The sequence below is a fragment of the Corapipo altera genome, unplaced genomic scaffold (assembly GCF_003945725.1).
Source record: "Corapipo altera isolate COAL_440 unplaced genomic scaffold, ASM394572v1 2b, whole genome shotgun sequence".
NCBI classification, from domain to species: Eukaryota; Metazoa; Chordata; class Aves; order Passeriformes; family Pipridae; genus Corapipo; species Corapipo altera.
In genome coordinates, this window is record NW_020884874.1 from 28,886,767 (window position 1) to 28,898,169 (window position 11,403).

Genomic DNA, 11,403 nt, shown 5'->3' on the forward strand with positions numbered 1-11,403 from the left:
TCATATCGTGATGTTACAGATAATGCCCTTCAAATATTTAAAGAAAATTAACAGAGGTTATGAATACCCTTTTGCAAGAGCATGAATTGCAAGGGCTGTGTAAGTCTAAAATGTGCAGTGTCAGCCCCTCCCAGGTAACCATGCCTGGGTTCAGTCTGTGATTACTTATAAGAAAATCAAAGGAACATCCAACAGCTACTTTGGTGAGAGATATATTACACATTAGCTGGTGACGACACTGCTTGCTGAAATTAGTGGGAAATATTTGTCATAAGTAACGAGAGCATAAAAGTTGAATTCTCCCAGGAGGTCTGTCTTGATACTAGAATAGCTGCTTAGGCAAATTCCTCTCTGTTAACTGTTTCCAGGTTTTAGTTTAATTTTGAGAAGTACATTGCTGATGTTTGTATCTGCAAGCCAAACACATTTCCACATGGTGAAGTGCTTCTCTCACTGATCAGCATAATTAATTTTAATGACATTACAACCATACTCACGTACCACTTGTCATAGGTATATGTGGCAGAATGAAGCTCTGCATTACATTATTTCATATCAGTTACAATATAGCATTCTTTTTTAATTCTCCTGCAGACTCCTCTACACATGGAAACAAAAGTCTTTAACAAGGCTCTTTCAATTGAATCTCATGTTTTGGCAAGGCTAAGAAGGTCCAGGGAGAATCCCTATTCTTTGGCACAGGCTGTACTATTAATGAATGGAGTACATCACCAGTGCTGGAAACCCACCTCTGGACATCTTGGAAAACCAAAGGTGAAAGAGCAATACATGAAATACAGCAAAACTCATATGAGAGAAAAAAAGGAAAAGAATGAGAGCCCTTTAGTACAGGGTGTAGTAACTTAAATTACTTTCTTACAGTATTTTCAAACCATCAAAGTATTAATGTTACCCTCCTAAGTGTGAGGAAGGAAACTTCAGCATCAGGGAAGGGGAACAACTGGTAAATGACAGGAGCGCAATTAAAATTTTCTATTGTACCACAAGTAAAGATTATTCAGCCTGGGTCTGCCAAATAGGGCAGTGAAACACACAACTTCTGAGACTCCTAATTCTTGAACTGAGCAAGGCTTTGTTCCAACTTAATAGGCCTGGTCTCAGAAAAAATGGGGGCAGGGATACCACATTATGGATTATAGCATCTCCTGCTGGTTGATGCATGGAGAACAGGAAAAAGCTGGTACCACCACTCCCCACCCTCTAAGTAATAAGCAGAAAAATTAGGCAGCTCCCAAAAGGCAAAAATGGTATAAAAAAAGGTGAACTAGTATGTTGGAATGAATATTAAATTAATTTGCCTCCCCACCTCCCATCCTCCTCAAATACATGGCCAAACATTTTGCAGTAAAGTAAGTCAATAGGGCTTGTCTGAATGCAATCAAACAGAATCAAACAGAATCAACAGAAGTGGTTATGAACATGCTTAATTACAGCCATTGGCTGAGCGTTACCATAAGTTCTCTGAGTCATGACAGAAGGAAGATTTTTTCTCAGAGACCTTATGACAGACTAACCACAGGAGCAACTCCTGCTGGCAGCAAGCAGGAGGTTTACTTGGGCTACATTAATGCCAATTCCTCAGTACAGTCCTGTGGTGACAGTATTTAGTCCCACTAGGGAAGCACACTTAGCTAAGTTGTACCTGTCAACAACACGGGTAGATATTGAATGGTAAATAATACTTAAAGAAGTGATACAGTTTTATTCCTAAATAATTTGCAGCAGTTTCTTCTGCAAATTCTAAAGTGTTTTGGAAAATTTCAGACTACATAGGTAAAAACACTTCTTGTGTTCTACAAAACCAAATAAAAACACATCGCTGGCCTCTTGCTTTGCTATCATCGCTCCAGAGCACTGACCTTACTTTGTGTTGTGTCCTGGGAACTGTAATGACAATTTGCATTTCTCTCATGGAGGTTTTTATGTTACTACACCCATGGGAAATCCTGTTCTTATGCATGGATAGAAAGAGTGGAAAGACTGTAAAAAACATGCTGTAATTCTTCTGCTACCAGCTTTCACCAAGAGATGCTGGACACCATCCCTGTGATCAGCGGAGAAGGAGGGCAGTCAATGCCTCCCAGGACAGGTTCCCATGGTAGGCACACAGTGTGGGAATTTAGCACTACCATTCTGAAGCCACGTCTTACTATAGGTTCTTTCTTCATCATAACTGTTACTAAGCACTGACAGTATTATAGGAATTTATGCAGTAATAATAAGTACACCATCCAATAAAATGAGGGACATCAGTGCCTTTCAGGAAGTCTTAACAGAAATTGGGTCACTAGATTCTTCGGAGCAAAGATGAAAGCTCTGCATTCATTCACAGCCATGCTCAGCAGCAACTCCCCTCTGTTACTTGAAAGAATATGCAGGGCCTGGAGGCAGGCAACAAGTTCTCCAAGAAGAACGAAAACTATCCTCTTCCACTATTTAGCCTTTCACAGAAAAGAAGTCCTATGAAGAATGGTAAGTCCTGGGATAACAGCAAAAACAGAGGTAACACTGGACTTTCAAAATGCCCAAAATATCCACATTGCTTCAAACTAAACACTACTGTTTCATGTAAAACAAACCTCATCATAGCCCAGTCTCCATTGATACCCAATGCTGATTCCCAATATGGATCAACTTTGAGCTTAGTTCTAACAAATTTAACTGACTATACCAAAAGAAGGGCTTTTTCCTGTTTACATTAACAGTCCTGAATTACGCGCAGTAATAATGTTAACAAATGAACCACTGAACCACTGAAATACAGTATAAGCCTGAATAACGTGGATTTGCTGTAATTACACTTAGATTTACTCCTGAGGTAATGCATGCTATGGAAGTTATACTGCAATTATTTCTTTTCTTCTTATTCTTCACACTTACAAAACAAAACAGTAATGACTACTGTGAGTCAGAGATAATTCTATCAGACTTAGTATTTTGTCAGAGTCAGGTTTGTACCACGGCTACAATCCTGGTTCAACAACTTCAGCATCTCTTGGATTGAAAAGACTACAACTCAAAGTCCATTATCATCTGTTACTCTGTCTTTGACACTTGAGGCAGACATAAACCCAATTTTGCACACCCTTTCACCTTTTAGCCCCATTTAACCACTTGGTAAAAAAAACACGTCTTCAGGAAACAATAGCAAGAACAGGAGCAACAAATGATCATCTCAGTCCAGCTAGAGGTGTTGCTGTGTGGACTTGATGCACCATCATCTGTTAAAAAATGGATCAATAGAAGATGGAAAAGAGAGGCAACATAAGGGGGAATTTTCCCCAGCATCGGTCTCACGGCAGATAACAGATGTGCACAGCATGCTTCCAGGTCTGCATCACTGCTGCCACTCTGCTCAGAGAAAACAAATGAGGTGCCAGTTTCCTACTGGTAGTATAACAGTCCTGGGAAAAGAGGTGTTGGGACACTAAAACAGCACTGCCCATCTACGGGCTGTATTGTTGGAGGGAGATGCTGGTTTTGTTCTCTGCACTCATAAATTTTATGGCCTCTCTCCTGAGGTTGCTCGTGGTACATCCAGTAGGTGAGGTGGTGTCAGGCAAGCATGGCACAGCTCACTGCAGCACCTTTCAGGTGAAGGTGCTATGCTACATGGAAGCTCGCGTTAATGAGCTCTGGATAGCTGAGCATTATCTGCTGATGGAAATCAAAAACCAGAAGCCAGATGAGACCAACTAACCAGTTTAGTCCAGAGATAATTACAACTTCATTTAACTTGCTTCTACAGAAACTGCCAATGAAGTTAATTACTGATTTGTGTCAGTGGCAGCACATGTATGATACACACTTCTATCACAACCTCCCTCCTGCTTCTCTCCTTTCCCCCACTCCCACATGAAATATAGCAATGGGTACAATTAGTCTTTTAGCAGAGGGCACAGGAAAGGATTTATACCGACTTCTCCTAATGCTGGTCCTTCAAGTTGGCTGGAGCCATACCAGCAGGGTTCTGTGGATGAAGCAGTCCTATTTTAGATGAACTGAGAATTTCAGCCCCCAAAAGTCATCAAATGTGCTTCTATCTTTAAGAAGCATAAAAGGCACCTCAGTGTAAAGAAAGAATGTGATACAATTTTGAAATCCTCTCTTTCCCTGGACTTTCTGACTCCTGAGGACAAATAGGGCTTTATCTAAAATCCAGAAAGGGATCCATTTGTAATCTGCACCTGCTTTACATCCCAATGCTTGGCACGAGGCAATGAAAGCCTGTCTAGTTTTACTGTGAACAGCCTTCATTCCAACAGAGATGAAACATAAATATTCAGAAATAAATTTTTAAGAAAATGATGAGGCGTTTTAGACCTTTGATACTTCTGACTAAAAAGAAAAACAGTTTCAACTGCATTCCCACATTAGCAAATAAATAACACACATACTTTGTTGCGAAACAAGGGGACCACAGTCATGAGACTGAAAGCTACAAACTGCTCTAAAATGGCAAAGAATCAAGTCACCTACTGACTTGGCAAGACCTTTATTTGTTTGTTTGTTTCTTAAGAACAAACAAACACGACACACAATTAACAGCACAGCAATGACATGGGGTTGCCTCCCTTGGGATACGGAAATGATGACCCTTTTACTTCTGAACCCTTTGTGTTTCATCATTAGGGTTCGGTTTTGTTAAGGATATGAAACACAAGTTTCCATTTCCTGATACAGTAATTTAAAAGAGGAGAACCTGGAAAACAGAATCCTCAAATCAATCTTTAAAATGAAAATCTTTAAATCAACATGAGTTATGTTAGTTATAAACACATAATAGCTATAAAAGTTTTCTTTTAAAAGTGTTTTTTTCCTAAAAAGGAAAACTAATATATACCCTTCAGATACTATTTTGTAGGGGGCTGTTCTTATGCTGTGGGCAGAGCTGACTTGAAAGCAAAGGAGTACTTAAAACCTTGAAACACTCCAGACAATCTGCTTTCATTTTTTGATTCTCTCATTGCTTAGATTCTAACTTGTTTTTGTTTACAAAATTATCAACTATGATCACATTGTTCCATTAAAAACTGCCTAGTAACAATTTGGCCATGAGACAGAAAAGAAAATAAATTAAAAAAAGAAAAAGGCAAACAGAACCAGAAGACCCATTGCCCAAGAACTTTGAATTCAAACAAGAAATGTTCATTTCAGTGACTTGTATTTCCAATTGCCTTTTGAGGTTACAAGGCAGCAGGCTACCTAACAGTATGCTTTTAATATATGGAAAACCATCTTTGCTTCGTGGCCTATATAAAATAAGTGGGGTAATTCTGAGATTCCGAATTCACGGAGTACAAATCACAAAAATGGCACTGAAACTCAAACCATTTGGCAAAGAAAGGGCTTGAAAACAGAATCATCTTTGCTTGTCTCAAAAGCTGGTAATTTCAGATTAATAGAGATGTCCTTAGGCAAAAAAGTCTGGGTGAACACATACCCTATTTCTAGACATATCTGATACTTTAGTTTGTTTTTTCCTCTTGTGTGTCAATTACAGCCCAAAGTCTTTCACTCCAGTTAACCCTACTTTCATTCTTGTCCACAAAAAAAGAAGTCAGGTTGAATTTTGCTCTAACATGAAGTCTCATTTCTGCAGATGATCTGCTTTTCTCTTGAAGGCAAGCAGTTTCACAGTTTCTGTTAAAGGTAACCATGACAAAAATCAGGAGTGAGGGCAAAAATCTTGAAAAGTATCTACAAAGACTGAATAGAGGTTCCCCATTGAAGTCAACAGCAAGATGGTAAGATGGTTCAAATCCTACTAGAAGAGCAGAGACAGGCAACAGAGCTCTTGGTTCAAAGCGCAAAGATTCTCATTCCATTAAGGAGGAAATACTGAATCATGTTTGGTCCTCAGAGATAGACACAGCTTTCATTAACTTCAACACAAGCATAAACTGCTATCAGAAGATTTAAGAGGGAAATTCAGTATCCTTCTGAGATTTGACCATGGTAAATTAGAGGTTGAGGATTTTATGCTATAAGTACCTTGGGCAAGGGCCTCAAGAAGGGAAAGTTCAGGCTATAAATACCAATGAGAAAAAGATCAAGACATCTTTCACCTGGCTAAACAGTCAGTCCAGAAGAGCCAGGATCCTTCCTTCTCCATTCTTTGCATATTTTTGATATATCAGAACATAGTATAAGGCAACATCAATTCCCCTCTGCTCCAATCTAACTAGAGATGGGTATACTTTCTTGAATATAAACAAGAAAATCTTTCTCTACCACCAAATATGTTAAACATCTCATAAAATGATATAGCATTCCTTTTTTTCTTTTAGGAAGGAGGAGTCAACCGTCTGCTGCAGTAAGCAGGAAATTCCATTGACAATAGAATAAATAAATCAATCAATGGTCTCAAAAGCTTATGATTCAATTATATGGGTTACATGGAGCTTGAATGTGACAGCCGAATGTGTTCTTCTCTAAGATTTATCTGTGAACTTTCAATTAGAGAAATGAAGTGGAATAAACTACTCAGTGAAAATGAAGATATCTGGAAAGAAAAATTAACTAATTCAGTATGGCATGACACAGAGACTGCCTGGTGCCCACATAGAGAAGTTACACAGCTCAGAAGTAAAAAGAAAAGAGAGGAAAGCTGCCTTACTTCTTATGGGTCTGGTAAAAGTTGCAAACTCTGGGCTGTGAGTTTCCAAATGCAAAGATAGAAGTGCTTGAAGGCACCAGGCAGCTAGGACTTAGTCAGACCCTCATATAGAACGTATCAACAAGGGAAGAAAAGCCTGAGAAATTCTACTTGTGAATCAGCAAAGTGAAACTTTGCTCTAAACAACCTAAAACCCCTTCTCTGTGCATTTTGTAACAAGGAGATTTTTGCCTTGTGCTTCAAAAGCTCAGTGACAAAGAGCCAGATTAAAAAAAAAAAAAAAAAAAGAAAAGAGAGAGATTATACAATAAGACTGTAGAAGACCATGACAACAGAGTTTGAAGATTTAAAACGCATGTTGAAGATTTTCTGCAGACAGAACATAGCATCACTAGGTCAGTGATACATTTGCTATTAGGAAATCATCAGGTAAATCAGATATTTCTGTGCTTCAGTGAAAGAATTTAAATATTAAATGATACTGGGGAGCTATATCAGAATGACAGGTACTTACATTACAATTGGAAGAGCCATCAAATGTTGAGTAAGAACCATCAGGCCATTCTGTAGGATCTACATTACTTGATTGCCTGTGCTGGGCTTCATACTCCTTCAGCTGAAATTTGAAAAGACAGAGAGAACATTTTCCAGTGACAAGAAGGTATCAATCTTCATCAAATAGCAAGAGTTAATGTAATTTTATTTTTCCCCCTGTATCACTGTGCAACTGGGAAAATCTGAACTTTTGCACTGCTCGTCTCACTTATTCAAAAGTGACATTCACTTATTGTCCTAGAATCAGAAGTTTTAAAAATCAGTGTTGTTTTTTTTTTCTTAGAAGGAAAAGATCTGTAAATACTGAAATTTGATGAACTATCATTGGTAAAACATAAATTACACATCCCCATCTCAGAGGCACAATTTACAGTGAACAGACTAAATCACAATGATCTGCCAACTTCCTTCATAAAGAAAATGATCTGCAGTAAAGACTAGGAACTATCCTTTATAATTTAAATAAACCCCAACCAACCAACCAAAAAATCCCCTCATCTTCCCTGTTTCCCAATAAAAGGCTTCAGACAAAAACCCAATCCTACTGGAGTTAATGACTCTTAAGAACTGGTATTAAAAAAAAAAAAAGTTGTTGTTAGTAGCTCAGACCACTAGAGGGAAACAGTAACAGTCCACATACAAACCATCAGCTTAAGTTCAGCCCTCCCCCCACAAAATTTTAAGAGCAGAGAAGTAAAAGAATTTCCAACAATACCACTCGATAATTTAAAAATTTTGCATTTTTTCATTATATAATTTCCAGCAAAGCAATATTTTCTTCAGCCAATAACATAATTTTATATTCTAAGCTAATCTATTTCAAGATGTAGTATGTCAGTAAAAATATTTATCTGACTGTCAACCGATCTAAATCACATTTTCTTTAATGGAAACCATAAGGAATACCCTCTGTTCCATCACAGTGTTTTACACAAGGGTACAAATTCAAAAGTTGCACTGAAACTCAGCAAAACCTGAAGCATTCCTATTAATACTTACACAAACCTATGAACATACTTGATTGATAAAGAAAGATTACAAGTGAGATACCTCTCCCTTACTTTAGACAGCTGCAAAGAAAATGTCTACACTTGAGCTTTTCTCTGATTAGCACCTTTTATTGTCAATGGAGAGAATCAAATGCTTTTAGGACTCTATTAATATATCATACATTGGATATCTATTTTTTCCCAACAAACAAAGGAATTGCTATCTAATTTATGCTACCTAGTACAATGGGGCAAATAGGCAGCCTTTCTTCGCCTTCTCCTATGTTTTCTGAACAAAGTAAAACTACAAATTGATACATCCTACATTCTAAAGCAAGTTTCTCAAGGAGATTCAAGTATGTACACATCATACCCTAGCAAGTGCTTCCTCAATGGTGATCATCTTCTCTTTGACCATCATCATCAGCTGGATCCGTTCCTCATCACTCATTGTGATCTCACTGGCCACATACCCTACATCCTCTCCTGCAGGAAAAAGCACAAATATATTGAGCACGTGTAGGAGTTCATGCACAGAGCACGGTACATTGAAACTGGATTTATACCCAGTGCTCTGAAATCTGGCTGCCATGTGGATCTGGGTGGTCAGAAACAGACCCTCATCAGAGCAGGCTCCTAGTATGATTTCAAAGAACGGAATGATTTCGACGTAATTGAGCAATAAAAGGAAGTAATTTGGGACTAAAAAAAACTAAGTCTACTTTGACACTGAAAGCAAGTGAGCATGACAAAGAGAAATAAAATGTGACCGTCATCACATGGTTATTGACCCTGAAAGACAAGAATCAGAACAGAAAGTGCTAATGTCAGAAAAGTCCTGCACTCAGCCCTGAGGAATACTGTAGTCAGCTACCAGAGCAGATGGGAAGCCTTTTCAGGAATGGTGTACCGGGCCCTTGCAGCTCTCTGCTGTGGACTGGCCATGTCTTCTGATCTATCCAGATTATCTAACTGGCCACTAAGCTGGTACACGGTGTGGGATGTACTGGGGCTCCCAACTACAGGACCTCTCCTTTTGGTGTGTGCTTGGCATGTCAGCACAGACAATTAGAACTTGCCTTCAGAGCCAGCAAGGACCCACATTTAACTGAAAGTGTATCTCTTTTGGGCATTTGCTATCTTTCACAATCCATCTGAACATAGACATAGAGATGTGGAGAAGTGACTGTTTGCAACATAAGAATCTCACAGATAGACATTTTCTATGTGAACAGAAATACTTAATGCAATGAACAGCTGCATCTTTTGGAGAAGACACCTGACAGTTTAAGTAGAATCCTGTATTTGCACTAGTCATCAGAGGCGCTGTTACTACTCCTTCTTATAAGCGTCTTCTCCAACAATGGCAGGCCAGATTCAAGCCTAAAACAAACAGCTCAAAGTAACTAAATGCCAAAGAAAGAAGAATTACCTTTCTAATTAAAAAAGATCAGTATTTCTCTTATCAAGCCAGGACCAGAAAAAAAAATTAAAAAAAAAGAACAGCTTGTTTATTTACAAATATGACTTATAAATAGATATTAACTGCATCACTTTGTGTGTGTGCCATCACTGACAGTCAAGGTTAAAGGCATCCCAGCCTCATGTCTACAGTCTCAAGAATATGACTTGTCATTCTGAGCACTGTCATGATGAACCAAATCTGTGACACTTCCAGAGCCCCAGACCCCCAACCGCCACAATATTACAAATGCATTTTACTCCTTTGTGATGCTGGTTCTTTTTATCTTATACAGATAGGATGTGCGTCCTTGAAAAAGCTTTACCTTTTGAAGTCTGCCTCATTAGTCCTTTCTGGTTCTTTCGGAAATTCTGCCAAAAAAACTTATTTTTCTTTTTCCAGTCTGCTTTCCCTAAAAGGAAAGTGGGGAGGGAGGTTGAGGGGAAAGGGAAAAAGAATTTTAGAAAGAAACATTAGTTAGTAAAGGTTAGAGAAGCTTTCAAGCATTAAGTTGTACTTTTAAATCAGAAACAAGGATAAAAAAATCTCAGATTTTCTGGTTTTCTTGATTTATTCTGTGCTAGAACTATGCTGATATAGCCATTTCAGGGAAATACACATTCTTTTATAATTGCCAGTGCTACAGAGGACTGAGATAAGCAAGTAACGTACATATTTAGAATTATAAACAGAAAATATTTAACATTCATTTTGATGTCTTTTGAGTTACTAATGTCAAGTCTGGAAGTGTTTTTGAAGTATTTTGTTGGTCTATTCTCTTTAACTGAATCACAGTTATGCAGCCTAAGCCAGAACTTAAGATAAGTGGTTTCTAGTATGTGTGTGCATATCTATAGAGAAAAGAAATACTTTACTTATATATAAATGTACGCACATGCACACACATATGCACACACACACATTCTGCGACTTGGTATGAGAAATTTTATAAGACTATCAGCTACATCTGGCTCTTGTTTCTCTGTATACCTGGACTGTACAGGGTTGGGTCTCCATATCCACTAATATCAGATCTGCATATGGATTGATGACCCAGAAATAATCATATGCTCTAAAAAGAAAAATGGCATCTTGCCCAAGGTAGGGCATATATAACTGTGTTCCATTGAATTAACCAGGGCACATGCTATAAAGTTCATGCCACTTGCAAGTGAACATAGTGTGCCTGATCTGGCAGAAATGCTACTGATAAAGAGCATTTGAAAATTCAAAGGAACGTATTTTGAAAAATTCAAAGGAACGTATTTTATACTGTGCCACTCAGTTTCAGCATGTGACTATCGTATTTAAGATTTCACCCTAGATGATCTAGAGCTTGGTTTGCTGACTCTGAAATACTGGGTAAGTTTAGACTGTGTGGACATATCCCTAGAATACCACTAAAAAGAAACAAACAAGAAAAACCTCCCAGTTTTATTTTTCCTCTCCAATGAGCAAAATATTTCAGAAATAAACAAAGAGACTCTGGCATGACACGAACAAAAATAACAAAAATCCCAGTCATTCACTGGTGGTGGTAGTTTTCAGAATACAAACAAACAGGCTAGCAGTGATCTAACAAGCAAACATTTGAAATTCAATATAACAAGTCAAAAGATGCATATCTATCACATGACAATGCTGGTTGGGCAATTTCAGTGATCACTGAGACACCCAAGATTTAACTTAAAGCTGCTGAGACTCGCTCTCCACACACACACACACACACACACACACACACACACACACACACACAC

General features: G+C 38.2%; 1 protein-coding gene across 11 annotated transcripts in view; it reads right to left on the reverse strand.

Annotated features, from left to right (window-relative positions):
- The window catches only part of LOC113942742 (SAM and SH3 domain-containing protein 1-like), a 542,445-nt gene that overhangs the window by 39,261 nt on the left and 491,781 nt on the right, over positions 1-11,403 (reverse strand). For 5 of the 11 annotated variants that reach the window (XM_027633810.1, XM_027633797.1, XM_027633812.1 and 2 more), the window contains 3 exons: positions 9,972-10,058; positions 8,558-8,673; positions 7,155-7,256 (listed from right to left, as the gene is read on the reverse strand). In XM_027633810.1, coding sequence (XP_027489611.1) covers positions 7,155-7,256; positions 8,558-8,673; positions 9,972-10,058 — 305 coding nt within the window. The remainder of the gene's footprint in view (positions 1-7,154; positions 7,257-8,557; positions 8,674-9,971; positions 10,059-11,403) is intronic. The other 6 variants (XM_027633820.1, XM_027633803.1, XM_027633814.1 and 3 more) reach the window with 3 other exon arrangements.